The 17,416-nt window shown below is 40.4% G+C and overlaps 1 protein-coding gene and 1 non-coding gene across 3 annotated transcripts in view; both read left to right on the plus strand.

Moving 5' to 3' along the window:
* Positions 1-354: 354 nt before the first annotated feature.
* IARS1 (isoleucyl-tRNA synthetase 1) overlaps positions 355-17,416 on the plus strand; it is a 68,395-nt gene continuing 51,333 nt past the window's right edge. The window contains exons 1-5 of one of the 2 annotated variants that reach the window (XM_055309952.1): positions 355-446; positions 6,935-7,063; positions 7,460-7,616; positions 7,866-7,985; positions 10,712-10,794. In XM_055309952.1, coding sequence (XP_055165927.1) covers positions 6,945-7,063; positions 7,460-7,616; positions 7,866-7,985; positions 10,712-10,794 — 479 coding nt within the window. In that variant the 5' untranslated portion in view covers positions 355-446; positions 6,935-6,944. The remainder of the gene's footprint in view (positions 447-6,934; positions 7,064-7,459; positions 7,617-7,865; positions 7,986-10,711; positions 10,795-17,416) is intronic. The other variant, XM_055309951.1, reaches the window with a different exon arrangement.
* Positions 2,666-2,797, plus strand: LOC129501114 (small nucleolar RNA SNORA84). Its single transcript, XR_008662673.1, has one exon. It is a non-coding gene; the product is annotated as a small nucleolar RNA SNORA84 (small nucleolar RNA).

A 17,416-nucleotide genomic window follows, 5' to 3' on the forward strand; every position in this document is an offset into this window, starting at 1 on the left:
GGCCCCCCCTAGGGCTGTGCCGGTAACCCGCCCGCAGGTGCCCCCTCTCCGCAGTACCAGTGGCCCGTCGCAGGTGGCCCCGCAACCCTGAACCCTTGAATGGTCACGCAGGTCGGGACTGCACGGCACAGCCGCCCGATTTCCATGCCTCAACACGCACAGTCCCCAGCCGCGAGCCCGACACCGCCCACAGACAGCGGTTCCGCGGGAGCGCATGGCCTCCTTCCCAGAGCGTACCGCCGCGCGTCAGGGTGGGCGTGGCCGGGGCCCGTACAACCAATCGGCATTCGGCTTGTTGATGGGTGGCGGGCGGCGCACGCTGGTTGGCCGGCGCAGACCAGCCTCTCCTCCCTGCCGAGCGCTGTCAGAGCGTTGCATCACCTCTGGACGCCCGACGCGGTGTGCACGCGGTTCTTTCTTGGCGCGCCCGCACCCGGGCCCTTCAGGTACCTACGCCCTGCCCGCGGTCCTCTTCGGTACCCCTGCCCGCGGGGACGCCCCCAGGTCACCCGGCCCTCTCCGCGGCGTCGCCCCACGTACTCCAACCCCGTGCCCTGCCCGCGGGGTCGCCCCAGGTCACTCCCCCTGCCCTGCCCGCGGGCCCCTTCAGCACCGCCGCCCCGCCGCGCCTGCCGGGTGGTTGGCTGGCTGCGAGAATCAGATGTGGTAGTTTGCTACGTTGGGAGGCCGGGCGAAGTGGCCTGCGGGAACGAGTGGTGGTACTCCTCCCACCTGCCTTTTCAGTCTAGTCCACTTCATGGGCTCCTCCCGGCACAACCCTTCCAGCATTGGCTTTGGAATTTAATTTTGTTTTTTAAGATTTATTTATTTGAGAGAGCCCCAACGACCGGGGAAGGGACGCGGGGGTGGAGATGAAAAGAGTCTAAAGCAGGCTCCGCATAAGCGGGGAGCCTGACCTCACCACCTCGAGATCATGACGTGAACTGAAATCAAGAGTCAGTATCGCTGATGGAAATAAGGGCGCTGGCCCAGCGATTCCTTCAGACAAACACTGAACCCTGACGGTACACGTGCTTCTGCAGGCGCTTCTGCGGGCACCGGGCTTGCAGCTGGAGACTGTGGAGCAGACCACAGTGTGTAAGAGAAACAGACTCAGGGAGGGCTATTCTGAGGAGGAGCGAGCATCCTTTCAGCGACATTTCGGCAAGGTGGCGCTGGAGTGCGTGGAGAGAGGTCCAGATGCAGGAGAGCAGATCAGGAAAGGGGTTTTGTTTCCCAGCCGCGTCCGAGACAGATGTACCTGGAGCTGGAGTTTTGTAAGAGGAAAAGTCAGGAGGAAAAGTCTGTGCATAATATTTTTGGAGAGAGGAGTGACTGAATTTTTTTTAATACGAAAATGATACTTTCAGAGCTCCTGAAAGCTCTGGTATGTCAGGTATACCATATTTACTTTTCTCTTTATTTTAAAAGTTTTGTAATAAAGCGAATATATACCAAAAAAAAAAAAAAAAGAAGAAGAAGAAGAGTAGTATGAGGTAATAAGTAAAGACCTGTTTTTTGATGCCGTACTCCACTCACATAGTAGTTTGGTAGGTGTAGCCTTCTAAATTCAAATACAAAATTACTTAAACATAGATGTTATTTACATATTTATGTTTTAAGTCTCTTCTTTTACTTATTCATGGATATTTAAGTTGTTTTCATATATTTATCTGTAGGAACAATGCTTCAGTTAACATCTTTGTGCATATTTTATACATTTGTGTAAATATATCTGCAGGGTATATGTTAAAAGGATATGACTACACTGAGAAAAGGCTAGAGATAGACCTGCCTCTGGGGTTCAGTTTGACTAAATGTGACATATTATGAAGACCTGGTAAGAAGAGAGAACAGAAATAGAATTAGAGGTCAGATTGACATGACCTTGGTGATCAATTGGTTGTGGAAATTATCTGGTACTATTAGGGGGACTCAGATTTCAGGTAATGGGAAGGAATAGTGGAACTGCTAGTGCACACGGGAGCAATTGTGGCAAGGAAGAGGAGCTTAAATTTGTATTGTATTTCGTTATGTTTTTAGAAGATGAGAGCACAGGGGAGAAACAGGGAGAGGGAGAGAGAGAATCTTATGGAGGCTCCATGCCCAGCATGGAGCCCGCTGAAGGGCATGATCTCAGACCCTGAGATCATTACCTGAGCTGAAATCTCAAGAGTCAGGTGCTTAACTGACTGAGCCACCCAAGGCACCCCATGGATATTTATTTTAAAGATATTTTTGTATGCATTTTTTTAAATGTTCTAGCTTTTTTTTTTTAATTTTTTTTATTTATTTATGATAGTCACAGAGAGAGAGAGAGAGAGAGGCAGAGACATAGGCAGAGGGAGAAGCAGGCTCCATGCACCGGGAGCCCGATGTGGGACTCGATCCCAGGTCTCCAGGATCGCGCCCTGGGCCAAAGGCAGGCGCCAAACCGCTGCGCCACCCAGGGATCCCCTTTGTATGCATTTTTAAGATCTATTGACGTAAACACAAGTAAAAGTCTAGGAGGGTATCTAGAAATTTCTAAGTAGAAGGTTGACACTAGGGAGATCTGGGAGAGTCTGGAATACAGAAGATTGGCGGGTGAGGATTGTGGTAAGAGGAGACTGCTACCCTTAACACAACCTGGTTACTAATCTCCTTCCTGCTCCCCACACCCCACGCCCTGTGGATACTGGGTGCTGTTTGCAGGTACAGCTCTCCAGTGGATGTGAAGGGCCAGAGCAATCCTGTGATTTATGCATGGGGGCTGTTTCTCCTCAGCAGCCGCCATAGCCCGGTCACTGATACATGGTCTTCTGTGCCATTATGTTGAGTTTGTGTTTGGCATAATAATGCAGTGATCCTTAATACTTTGGGGAATAGGGATGCCTGGGTGGTTCAGCAGTTGAGTGCCTGTCTTCGGCCTGGCGTGTGATCCTGGGGTCCTGGGATCGAGTCCCATATCGGGCTCTCTGCATGGAGCCTGCCTCTTTCTCTGCCTCTCTTCTCTGTGTGTCTCTCATGAATAAATAAATAAAACTTAAAAAAAAATACTTTGGGGAATAGAAGCTCCCTAGAAAGTTTGTAAAATTTATGAGCCATCTTCACCCAAAGCTTAAATCTCATTTTCTCAAAAACTAATTAATTAATTTCAGGTACGTTATCCTGAATAACAGAACAGTTCAAGAGTATGACTTACAAACTTTAATGTGCATGCTAACCCTCTAGAATCTTGTTAAAATGCAGCTTCTTACTTCTCAGTCCAAGGTGGTTCTGGTGAGTCTGCTGCAGTCAGTACCCATAGAACTGGCCTTGACGAGTGAGAAGTGACAGAAACGTGTTGGTTCCCAAAGATGTTAATCTTCAGATGAAGCTCCTTCAGTTTCAGGTGGACCCCTCATAAATCATTAAGTGCACAGACTAGTACCCTTTCCATCCATGAAAGGCCAGATATTGTAACAAGATCTAAAGATCCAAAATGCCGTTCAACTTCTATTTAATACCAGTTAATGACACACTTAGTCAGAAATGGATGCCTGGATTCATTAAATGGCCCCCATGTTCTTTTCTTATTTTTTTTTCCTAATATAAACCAAAAGACAGCGTCACATCTCAAAAATAAATGAAAAAAAAAGGAGAGACACTGCTGGTTAAAAAAAAAAAAAAGCTTAAAAATTAAAAATTTTATATATTTAAAAGGTTTTTTTTGGATGGCGTGGATCAGTTACCGTGCTTAGGTTTTGATGTTTTCAGAATTTAAGTATATAGGTCCCTTTGTTCCTGGACTGTTAAAGTTCTTGAGTTTTTAAGATTCTCTAGCTTTTCTGTTATTTTCTTATTAGCAGTCTTGTCCCCTTTTAATCTGATGTTGGCTTAAAAACCTGGTCACCAACCTTATTAGAATTATTATGTAAGAATAAATAGACTTTGAGGAGGAATGGGCTGTAGGATGCTCACTATATAATTAAGCCTCAGATTGATAAAGTGTTTCTGCAATGGTTATTAAGACTCTAAAAAGCCACTATAAGACTTCTCTCACTGGGACTAAATCCAGAATGTATACAGCTTGTCTCTTGTAAAAAGCATGAGTAAGCAATAAAAGGGATAAAAGAGAAAATTGGAATGAGCTGGCAATTACTTGCCTATAGAAGTCTTCATCTTTTTAGCTTTAAATTTTTTTTAGGTTTTACTTGTTCTCCTAAAAGAAATGAGGTTATCTCAACAGAAGTGTTTTCTGTCCTGTGAGTGTGGGTAAGAATTCTTACCTACAATGAGATTTACTTTTTCAGGTTATTAATGAATTTTTAGCGTGCTTACATAGAACTTACAAGATTTTTTTGTTTCTTCTTAGAAGTATATTATCTACAATTTTTAAATGTTATATTCTACTTAAGAAATAAGTGGAGAATATGATTTTAAAATAAGTCTTACAATAATCAGAAAGTACTGGGGCGCCTGGGTGGCTCATTTGGTTCAGCATCTGCCTTTAGCTCAGGTTGTTATCTTAGGGTCCTGGGATCAAGCCTCATGGTGAGCTCCCTGCTCTGCTGGGAGACTGCTGCTCCTCTTTCTCTGCCCCTCCCCCTGCTTACGCTCTCTCAAGTGAATAAATAAAATCTTTATTTTTTTTTTTTAAGATTTTTATTTATTTGTTCATGAGAATACACAGAGAGGAGAGAATGGCAGAGGGAGAAGTAGGCTCCATGCAGGGAGCCCGACGCGGGACTCTATCCCAGGTCTCCAGGATCAGGTCCCGGGCTGAAGGTGGCGCTAAACCGCTGAGCCACCAGGGCTGCCCAATAAAATCTTTTTTTTTTTATAATTTTTATTTATTTTTAATTTTTTTTATTTATTTATTTACGATAGTCACAGAGAGAGAGAGGCAGAGACACAGGCAGAGGGAGAAGCAGGCTCCATGCACCAGGAGCCCAATGTGGGATTCGATCCCGGGTCTCCAGGATCGCGCCCTGGGCCAAAGGCAGGCGCTAAACCACTGCGCCACCCAGGGATCCCCTAAAATCTTTTTTTTTTTTTTTTTAAAGATAACCCATAGAAAGGGAGAAAGTTTTTTGCAAATTCTGTAACAATTAGGGACTTTCGTCTAGAATATATAAAGAACTCTTAGAACTCAACAATTTAAAGACAACCCAGGGCAGCCCCGGTGGCCCAGCGGTTTAGCACTATTTTTTGGCCCGGGGCGTGATCCTGGAGACCAGGGATTGAGTCCCACGTCGGGCTCCTGGCACGCAGCCTGCTTCTCCCTCTGTCTGTGTCTCTGCCTCTCTCTCTCTCTCTCTCTCTCTCTCTCTCTCTCTCTGTCGTAAATAGATAAAAAAATCTTTAAAAAAGATAAAAATAAAAAATAAAACAAAAGAACTTAATATTATATTATAATATTATATTTAGACATTGAAGTATGAACCCAGTTTAAACATTGGACAAAGGACAAATGGTAATGTCTCCAAGTTAAGATACAAATATTGCCAATAAGCATATGAAAATGTGGTCAACATCACTAATTATTAAGGAAATATAAATCAAAATCATAACAAGATACCACTTCATACCCACTAGAATTCCCTATAATCCAAAAATGGACAGTCAGGAGTGAGGATGTAGAAAAAATGAAATACTTTTTTTTTTTAAGATTTTATTTATTCGGGGATCCCCGGGTGGCGCAGCGGTTTGGCGCCTGCCTTTGGCCCAGGGCGCGATCCTGGAGACCCGGGATCGAATCCCACGTCGGGCTCCCGGTGCGTGGAGCCTGCTTCTCCCTCTGCCTGTGTCTCTGTGCCTCTCTCTCTCTCTGTGACTATCATAAATAAATAAAAAAATTTAAAAAAAAAAGATTTTATTTATTCATTAGAGACACAGCGAGAAAGGCAGAGACACAGGCAGAGGGAGAAACAGGCTCCATGCAGGGAGCCCGATGAGGGACTCAATCCCAGGACCCCGGAATCACGCCCTGAGCCGAAGGCAGACACTCAACCACTGAGCCACCCAGGGGTCTGAAAACTGAAATATATATTCACTGATGGAAGAAAGTAATATGAGCAGCAGCTTTAGAAAACATTTTCTGGTAGTTTCTCTCTCTCTCTCTTTTTTTTTTTTTTTCTTAAGATTTTAATTTATTTATTCATGAGAGAGAGAGAGTGAGGGAGAGAGGCAGAGACACAGCCAGAGGGAGAAGCAAGCTCCATGCAGGGAGCCTGATGTGGGAGTCAATCCTGGACTCCAAGATCACGTCCGGGCCAAAGGCAGGCACTAAACCACTGAGCCACCCAGGGATCCCCATTTTTTTGGTAGTTTCTCAAAAGTTAAACACTTACCATATGATCCAGCAATTCCACTCCTGGGTATATACCCAAGAGAACTGAAAACATGTCCACACAAAAACAGCTGAATGTTAATAGCAGGCATGTTCATTGTAGCCGGAAAGTGGAAACATTCCTGATGTCATGAATTGATGAATGGATAAACACTGCAGCATATGCATACAATGAAATACTTATTCAGCCATAAAAAGTAATGAAGTATGAAGACATGTTACAACATAGATGAACTTTGAAAACATAATTCTGAGAAGCTAGACACATGATTCCATTTATATGAAATGTCCTGAATAGGAAAACTCAGAGCAGAAAGCAGATTAATGGTTGCCAGGGAGCTGGGCAAGAAGGGAGTAGGGAATAACTACTAACAAACATATCCAGGCTTTTGGACTAGAGCAGGCAGGGCATTGGTGAAGATGTTCTGGAATTAGAGCATGCTCATGGTTGCACCCACAGAATTGGTTTGTGTACTGTATTTCAAAAAAGCTGTAATGTTTATTTTACAGTATCCTGTAGTGTCATGGATAGTAATACCAACCCTCATTTTAACATATGCCCCTCTGCTATTCCTAGACTTCTCTGTTGAAAGTAATGCACTTGATTTTTTTCTCTTGCAGCAACAACAAAATGGTTCAGCAAGTTCCAGAAAACATCAATTTTCCTGCTGAAGAAGAGAAAATCTTGCAGTTCTGGTCCGAATTTAATTGTTTTCAAGAATGCTTAACGCAATCTAAACATAAGCCAAAGTATGTGAATTTCTTTCGTAATGGTAGAATCCTTAAAAACAGTCATTTCTTAGACTGAGTTCATGAAGGCAGAAACGTTATCCTTCCTTGTGCTCCCAGTCACCTAGCTCTCTATGTAGCAGGTACTTGCAGCAGTAGTTATGTGTTGAATGGATGAGTTTCTAATTTTATTTATTTATTTATTTTATTTTTTAAAGATTTATTTATTTATTTATGAGAGAGAGAGAGAGAGAGGCAGAGACACAGGAGGAGGGAGAAGGAGGCTCCATGCACTGGGAGCCCGATGTGGGATTTGATCCCGGGACTCCAGGATCGCGCCCTAAACCAAAGGCAGGCGCCAAACCGCTGAGCCACCCAGGGATCCCCAATTTAACACATTTTTATTATCTCTGTTAGATTTACGTTCTATGATGGGCCTCCTTTTGCAACTGGACTGCCTCACTATGGACATATACTTGCAGGGACAATTAAAGATATAGTTACCAGATATGCTCACCAGAGTGGGTTTCACGTTGACAGAAGATTTGGATGGGATTGTCATGGCTTACCTGTGGTATGTTTGGGTCACCAGCCTTATAATAATCTGATTTTTTAATAACCATTGGATTTTATTGTATAGTATATTAAAGTATGGTGAATTTTTCCTATAATGTACTTTGTTTCTACAATACTATTTATAGTTTGCTTTCTCTATAGATTTTTTTAGACCGAATTTTTAAAAATCTGTGTTATTTTCTAGAGTTGCTGAATTGCATTTATTTTATAGGGCAGGGATATTAACAATCTTATTGCAAATTTTCAGGAATATGAAATTGATAAGACACTGGGAATCAGAGGACCAGAAGATGTAGCCAAAATGGGGATTGTAGAGTATAACAATCAGTGCCGAGCAATTGTGATGAGATATTCTACTGAGTGGAAGGTATGTTGGGTTATTTTCAGTAAGATGAACAAAAACTTTAATTTTTAAATGGGAATTGAAAAGGTTTGCACTCCTTTGGTGCTTTTTATGAGATACGTCCAAAAGTATGGCTCTTTGTATGAGGTTGTGACATAAGAGGATTGACCATCCTCTTTAAAGAAGTATTTTTGCTTCCACCTACAACCCTATTAAGCTGTTTATGTTAAACTGCACCCTCTCTTCTGGTTTCTATATGCTCGACTTTTTTCAGTGTTTAGTCTCCACCTACTCACTGTGTATGACAGGAATCAGGTTGTCCTAGCAAGTAAATTAACTTGAATGTCACAGTAAAAAAATTCAGGTGTTAAAAACAATTCCAGTTTGGCTTCAGTGTACTATTAATTTGACTCCCATCCTACCTGCTGCTGTTCATAAGTCCTGTGAATGGCTGACAGAGCTCCAGCCTCTCTTGTTCTAATGGGTAGAGGAGCAGGGGACCCCTTTCCTCCCTGTTTCTCCAGCTAGTGTGTCTGTAGATCTTAAAAACATGTCTGACTCTCACTCTCTTACCACTTTGTCTTTTCAAATTTGTTGTCATTCAGAGTTCCCTGTTCTGCCGACAGTATTAGTCTCCTAGGCTGCACACATTATCCTCACGATCAAATCAAGTGCCAAATCCTATCAAGTCTTTCTTCTTCAGGGTCTTATCTAGTCATTGCATTCCTCCAGCCTAATCCCTGGCCTCCTACCTGCCTTCCTGCATTTAACCATCTTCTGATGGGGCTCGTGTTCTAGTTTTTTGCACTCAGCCTGCCAGGTTCTCTCCCCCGTGAGCCTGCTCATCATGGTCTTCTCTGCTCAGAATTTTGAGTAGCTTCTCTTCCTTGATAAATAAAATCTGATTTCATCAACCTGAAAATCAGAACTCCTCAATTCTCTCCCTAACTTTAATTTTTAAATTTTTTTATTAAAAATAACATTGTTTTAACCTAACTTTGTTCAGACTTTCTTGCCTGGTTGTCAGAGGGAAAAAATCTAATGAATGTAATATTCATGTGGCTTTTTTTTTTTTTTTCTTAAAGAAAAGTTTTTTTTAAGACTCATTTATTCATGAGAGACACAGAGAGAGAGGCAGAGACATAGACAGAGGGAGAAGCAGGCTCATCATAAGGAGCCTGATGTGGGACTCAATCCCCAGACCCAGGATCACGCCCTGAGCCAAACACAGATGCTCAACCACTAAGCCACCCAGGCGTCCCTTAAAAAAATTTTTTTTAACTTTTCATTTTAAAATAATTTAGACTTATTAGAAAATTTCAGAAACAGAATTCCTCTATACTCCTCTCTTACGTCCCAAATTCTAACACCTTCAATAATAATCATAATTTTCAAAAGCAATAAATTAACAGAAACAATGTAATAGACCTTCTTCAGATTTAACCCCCTTGTTCCAAAATAATTTCTGACCCAGAACCCAGTCTAAGAACACACGTTGCATGTAGTTGTTATTCCTCTTTATTTTACTTCAATCTGAAGGATTCCCTCAGTCCTTGCTCTCATGACCGTGTCACTTTTGTGTCTTTTTATTATTTTTTTTAAGTGTTATTTACTTACTTAATCTCTACACCCAACATTAGGTTCGAGCTCACAACTCCCAAGATCAAGGATCACATGCTCTTCCCACTGAACCAGCCAGGCACCTGACCTTGTCACTTTAAAGAATACAGACCAGTTACTTTGTAGCAAGTCCCCCAAAGTCTGATGTTTTCTCATGATTATGTTTAGGTTATGTATGCATTTTTTTCTTTTAAACATTTATTTATTTATTCATGAGAGACACACAGAGAGAGAGAGAGGCAGAGACACAGGCAGAGGGAGAAGCAGCCTCCATGCAGGGAGCCTGACGTGGGACTCGATCCCGGGTCTCCAGAATCAGGCGCTGGGCTGAAGGCGGCGCCAAACCGCTGAGCCACCTGGGCTGCCCTATGTATGCATTTTTGACAAGAATGCTCAGAAGTGACATCATGCCCTTCTTGGTCTGCTGTTCCCAGGAGGCCTGCCTCGTTCGTGATGATAATTTTCTTCACGAAGATAATATGCTAGGTTTCTCCATTGTTAGTTTGCAATTTTTCCTTTCTAATTAAGTATGCTATGGGGAAAGTCTTTACAAATATCCTATTTCTTGGGATCCCTGGGTGGCGCAGCGGTTTGGCGCCTGCCTTTGGCCCAGGGCGCAATCCTGGATACCCGGGATCGAATCCCACGTCGGGCTCCCGGTGCATGGAGCCTGCTTCTCCCTCTGCCTGTGTCTCTGCCTCTCTCTCTCTGTCTCTCTCTGTGTGACTATCATAAATAAATTAAAAAAAAAAATTTAAAAAAAAAACCAAATATCCTATTTCTTATACTTTTCTTTATGAATTTTAGCATCCATGATGATTCTTGCCAGCAACAATTATACCTATGCTATTTGCCAAATGGTAGTTTGGGTAGACTTTTATGAAGAAATATTAATATTTATAAGTAACATCATCAAAAAAAAAAACATCATTTGCATGTAGAATGAATGCCAAGAAAACTGTTTCTTAATCTTACGTAGTATGCTGTTTACAATATAGATAGATTTAATTGAAACATTGGTTATTTTGTTTTCCCAAAATCATTGTATGTGGTGATGATAGAAATGAAATACACTGATGCACAGTAACAATTATCATTTTCTAATAACTCCAATATTCATATTTTTAAAGTCCACTGTTACCAGACTTGGCCGATGGATTGACTTTGACAATGACTACAAAACTCTGTATCCACAATTCATGGAATCTGTCTGGTAGGTTTACTTGAAGTGTAAATATAATGAATATTCTGTTTATTGCTTAGTACAGAGATTGTCTAGCATGAATCATTCTTTCAGATTCACAATTATTTATCTAAAATTTTGGGGCTGGTTTTTGTTTGTTTTTAAAGCTTTATTTTATTTTTTTTAGAGCACTTTTAGTTTCACAGCAAAATTGAGAGGAAGGTACGGAGATTTCCCATATTCCCTTGCACCTATACATGTACAGCCTCCTCCACTACAAACATCCCCACCAGAGTGGGACATTTGTTGCCATTGGTGAACATGCACTGACACATCACCACCACCCAAACTCCGTAGTTTGCATTAAAGTTCACTCTGGGTGTTGTGCATTCTTTGAGTTTGGGTGGATGACATATAGGCATCATTCTAGCATCATACAGAGTATTTTCACTATCCTAAGAACCCTCTGTGTACCAACTGTTTATCTCTTTCAGCCTCTAGATTTTTTTTTTTTAACTCAGTAAAGTTTGGATTCTGCTAAGATAATAGGATACACATAATATTCTGTGGTGTATAATGGCTCCAACAGGTTAAGCAGCAACCTGTATACGTTAGAATTTTTCAATCATAACACACAATTGTTCATGCTAAGCTGATAAAGAATGTAAATGGCCTAATGTCAATTAAAGGTTTGTTTGTTTTTGCCAAATTAGAACCAAATTTTGGAAAGTAAGTTTCAGAAGTAGTTTTCTGTTTGTTTTTGTTTTGTTTTTTAAATAATTAGGTCTAAGAGATTGTGTACTTGAATTTTATACTGAGATAAGTTGTATAGTGTAATCACTTGCATAGCACTTTTAGAATGAACGTTACTTCTTTTTACTATTATTTTTTTTTAAGATTTTATTTATTCATGAGAGACACAGAGAGAGAAAGAGGCAGAGACACAGGCAGAGGGAGAAGCAGGCTCCATGTGGGGACCCCGACACGGGACCCGATCCCGGGACTTCAGGACCAGGCCCTGGGCCAAAGGCAGGGCCTAAGCCACTCAGCCACCTAGGGATACCCATCTTTTTACTATTATAAAACAAGTGTTGCAATTCCAAAGTCCTAATAGCTGAACCTCTTAAAACAGAATGAGAATCATTACATATCCTTACTGGGCAAATGGGCACTATTATGATTGCAGAGTGCCCTAAGTACATACCTCAGGCCTTAAGGAAGTTCTACTTTTATTAAATTATGCATAATGCCAGGTGAGTTGCAAAGCTGTTTGTTACAGTGCACTTGGTGCTACATTGTAGGCACTTGTGGCTCTTACTGCCTTCCTATCTACCTACTTATATTTCTGTCAGTCAAGATCTGATCTATTGTACATGGTTGGCACAAGTCCTTTGCCTTTGAGGAGCTAGATATCTTGGTGGGCAATTCTCTGACCCTATGACTTGACATGCCAGAGACTTTGGAGAGGGGGCTTCTCATTCACTGAGCAGCCAGAATTCTCATGATTAGAGAAACTCTAAAAACCAGGATTCGGATTAAACACCTGGGGAGGGGGGGGAGTACTATTAATGCTCTGGATTAGGGCTGTTGAGTGCTTAAATGAGGCTAGTGTGAAGGTTAAAAGACAAAAGTAAAACATAAATATAATAATTAGGCAATACACAAAATAAAAAGATGTAAAATGTGACATCAGAGACATACAACATGTGCAGTGGGAAGAGTGAAAATGTAGTTTTAGAATGTGTTCAAACTGAGGTTATTATCAACTTAAAATAGACCACTACATATATAAACTATTACATGTGAGCCTCATGGTATTCACAAAGCAAAAACCTATAGCAAATACAAAAAAGATCAGAGAAGAATCTTAAGCATAATACTAAAGAAAGTCATCAATCATAAGGGAAGAGAGACAAGAAGAAAGGAACAATAGAACTACAAAACAGCTGGAAAACAACAAAATGACAGTAAGCACATACCTATCAGTAATTAAATGTAAATGGACTAAAATCAATCTAAAAACAGAGTGGCTGAATGTATTAAAAAAAATAAGACCTATCTATATATTGCCTACAACTCACCTCAGGGATGCCTGGGTGGCTCAATGGTCAAGTGTCTGCCTTTGGCTCAGGCCATGATCCCGGGGTCCTGGAATCAAGTCCCACATCGGGCTCCCTGCAGGGAGTGTGCTTCCCCCTCTACCTATGTCTGTGCCTCTCTCTGTCTCTCTCATGAATAAATAAATAATCTTTAAAAAAAGAGAGAGAGAGACTCACCTCACATGTAAGGAAACAGACTGAAAGTGAAGGGATGAAAAAAGATGTTCCATGCAAATGGAAACCAAAAGAAAGTTGGGGTAGCTATACATACCAGAAAAAGACTTAAAAAAGACTATGTAATAAGAGACAATGGCACCGTATGAGAAAAGAACCAACCTAAAAGAAGACCTAACAATGACAAATGTTTATAGAGCCAGAAGAGGAGCATTTAAATATATAGTATGAATATTGTCAGACCTAAAGGTAGAAATTAACAATACAGCAATAGTATGGGACTCTAATAACCCAATTATTTCCAAACAGAAATCCAGTAAGGAAACATTAGACTTAAACGCCACAGCAGACCAAGTGGACTTAACAGATATATATAGAACAAACAACAGAACACACATTCTTAATTGCGCATGGAAACTTCTCCAGGATAGATTACATGATACTCACAAAACAGGTCTTAATAAATTTAAGAATGTTAAAATCAGGGCAGCCCGGTGGCCTAGCGGTTTAGCGCCGCCTTCAGCCCAGGGCGTGATCCTGGAGACCCAGGATCGAGTCCCACGTCGGGCTCTCTGCATGGAGCCTGCTTCTCCCTCTGCCCGTGTCTCTGCCTCTCTCTCTGTGTGTGTCTCATGAATAAATAAATAAAATCTTTAAAAAAAAGAAAAGAATATTAAAATCACATCAAGCCTGTTTTCTGACCGTGTGGTATAGAACTAAAAAATCCATTACAAGAGAAAAAGTCTGGAAAAGCCACAAATATGTGGAGATTAATGTGTTACTAAGCAACTAGTGGGTCAATGAAGAAATTAAAAAATTAAAAGGAGAAATTAAAAAACTTGAGAGAAATGAGAATGGAAATACAACATAACTAATCTATGGGAAATAGCAAAAGCAATTCTGAGAGGAAAACTGGTAGTGACACAGGCCTATTTAACAAACAAGAAAACTCTCAATCTAACTTTACACTTACAAGAACTGGAAAGTATAACAGAACGCTAAACATTAGTAGGAAGAAAGAAAGAATAAAGATAAGTGCAGAAGGTACACCTGGGTGGCTCAGTGGTTGAGCGTCTGCCTTCAGCTTGGGGCTTGGTCCCGGGGTCCCGGGGTCCTGGGATCAAGTCCCGCATCAGGCTCCCTGGAGCCTGCTTCTCCCTCTACCTGTGTCTCTGCCACTCTCTCTCTCTCTCTGTCTCTCATAAATAAATAAATAAAATCTTAAAAAAAAAAAAAAAAGATAAGTGCAGAAGTAAATGAAATAAAAACTAAAAAGAGTAGAAAAGATCATTGAAAACTAAGAGCTGGCTCTTTTAAAATAGAAGTCATATTGTTAAACCTTTAGAGCCACCAAGAAAAAAATTCTCAATCCCCAAATTTCTATGGAACCACAAAGACTCCAAATAGCGAAAGCCATCTTGAGAAAGAACAACAAAGCTAAAGGTGTCCTGCTTTTTTATTTCAAATTATTTTACAAAGCTATAGTAATCAAAACAGTACACTATTGATATAAAATCAGACATATAAATGGAACAGAATAGAAAACCCAGAAATGAACCCACACTTACATGGTTAATTAATCTATGACAAAAGAGCCAAGAATGTACAATGGAGAATGGACAATCGCTTTAATAAATGGAGCTGGGAAAGCTGGACAGCCACATGCAAAAGAATGAATCTAGACTAGTGTCTTATACATAAAATTAACTCAGATGGATTAAAGATTTGAATATAAGACCTGAAACCGTAGAAGAAACCTTAGGCAGTAAACTATGCATACATCCTAGCAATCATTATTTTGGATATGACTCCAAAAGACTGGCAGTCAAAGCAAAAACCAAATGAAATTACATCAAACAAAAGAGCTTCTATACAGCAAAAGAAGCCATCAATAAAATGAAATGACAACGCCTTGAATGGGAGAAAATAAATTTGTAATTTGTATCTGGTAAAGGATTAATATCCAAAGTATGTAAAGAACTTATAAAACTAAGTAGCAAAAGAAAATCTGAGTAAATGGGCTGAGGACCTGAAGATATATTTTTCCAGAGAAGACATGCAAATGCCAACAAACCTGAAAAAATACTTAGCATCACTAATTATGAGGAAAATATAAATCCAAAATATATATATATATATATATATATATATAAATCAAAGCCACAATGAAATATTACCTTATATTTGTCAGAATGGCTTCTATCAAAAAAGACAAATGACAAGTGTTGGTGAGGATGTGGAGAAAAAGGAATGATGAACTGTGGGTGAGAATGCAGATTGGTATAGATACTATGGAAAATAGTATGGAGGGTCCTCAAAAAAATTAGAAATATCGTGGTCAGTAATTGTACTTCTGGGTATTTTTCCAAAAAAAGAAAGAAAACACAAATTCAAAAAGGTATATGTGCCATTAGGTTCATCACAGTGTTCTGTACAGTAGCCAGGAAATGATGTCTGTCTAAGAGCGCGTTGATGGATAAACAGATAAAAAAGAAGTGGGGTGAGGGGGTGCCTGCGTGGCTCAGTCAGTTAAGTGTCAAACTCTTGATTATGGCTCAGGTCATGATCTCAGAGTCAGTGGGCTCGAGCCCTGAGTCGGACTCCGTGCTCATGGTAGAGTCTGCTTGAAACTCTCTCTCTCTTCCCCCCTCTGACACTCTGCTCGCAAGGGTGTTCGTTTTCTGTCTGTCTCTCTCTCTCTCTCTCTCTCTCTCAAATAAAAGAAAATATTTTTTAAAAGATATGGGAGAGGAGGTCATGGTGGCTCAATTAAGGGTCTGACTTTTGATTTTGGCTTAGGTTATGACCTCAGGGTTGTGAGATCAAGCCCCACATCAGGCTCCACACTGAGTATAGCCTGTTTAAGATTCTCTTTCAACCCCCCATCCTTTCCCTCTAAAAAGAAAAAGATGTGTGTGTGTAAACTATATAAAATATTCTCAAGCCATAATAAAGATAATTCTTGCTATTTGTGACAACATAGGTGGACCATGAGGGTATTACACTAAGGGACCTAAGTCAGAAAGACAAATACCATATGATTTCACTTACATGTGGAATCTAAAAAAACAAAACTCATAGACATAGCAGAATGGTGTTTGCCAGAGGGAAGAGGGATTGGTGGTGGGCAGTGGGTAGAAGGGGTTGAGAAGTACAGACTTTCAGATACAAAATAAACCATGGAGGGATCCCTGGGTGGCGCAGCGGTTTGGCGCCTGCCTTTGGCCCAGGGCGCGATCCTGGAGACCCGGGATCGAGTCCCACATCGGGCTCCCGGTGCATGGAGCCTGCTTCTCCCTCTGCCTGTGTCTCTGCCTCTCTCTCTCTCTGTGTGTGACTATCATAAATAAATAAAAAATTAAAAAAATAAAAATAAACCATGGAGATGTAGCATACAGCATGGTGACTATAGTCAGTAATATGGTAGTGCTTCATGAGTCTTGAAGTTCTCATTATAAAACAAACTTGCTGTGACCTTGGTGGTAGACAGTAACTAAACTTACTATGGTGATGACTTTGCAGTGTGTTCTAATATCAAATCCTCATATTGTATGCCTGAATCTAATATGATGCTACATGTTAATTGTGCCTCAATGAAAATAAATTATAAACTTGGGAAACTTTATATAAAACATTTTTAATCTTTATTTAAAGCCAAACAATACTATGAAAAAATATGCACATTTTCCCATAAAAATGTATTTTAGCAAATGAGAACGTTTTAATTCATTTATTATACCAAGCACATAGGAATTGGATTATAAAAATTATGCATAAAGGCAGAATTAAGGGTTCCCACCAGTGCTTCCTGACATCCAGCTGGGACTGGTGAGTATTCCCCACAGGAAACCCCAGGATAACTGTTACCATTGCCATATCAGCACCTTGGTACATTTAGCATAAAGCAACATGGTTAATGTTTAATAAAAGTTTTTGACTAACTATAGAAGAAATATCCTAATCCCAATTGGTTTATGCTTTTTAAATTGCCTTATAAAACTACCTATTATAGTAAAATTTAAGCAATACACCAGAAAACTATTAAGAAAAGCAAAAACTCTGAAATCCCAACCATAGTTAACATATTGGTAAAAATCTTTTTCAGCATCTCTAAAAAATGTAATAAGTATATGGATATGTACAGTTTTACCCATTGAGTACCCCAATGTACAATATGGTGTCAATTGCTTTTCTCACACAACTCAAGTCATGAACATCTTTCCATGTACAGTTATTACCACTTTTAATGTACACAATGTTTGATATGATTCTGTCCTAATTTACCAGCTGGTAGCCAGTTGAGAGACATGGTTAGCTGATAGAATGTCTGTAGACAAACTGGCATAAATGAGTTTGGGGAGATGGGATTTTGGTTGTAT

The sequence above is a fragment of the Nyctereutes procyonoides genome, unplaced genomic scaffold (genome assembly GCF_905146905.1).
Source record: "Nyctereutes procyonoides isolate TBG_1078 unplaced genomic scaffold, NYPRO_anot_genome, whole genome shotgun sequence".
Lineage (NCBI taxonomy): Eukaryota > Metazoa > Chordata > Mammalia > Carnivora > Canidae > Nyctereutes > Nyctereutes procyonoides.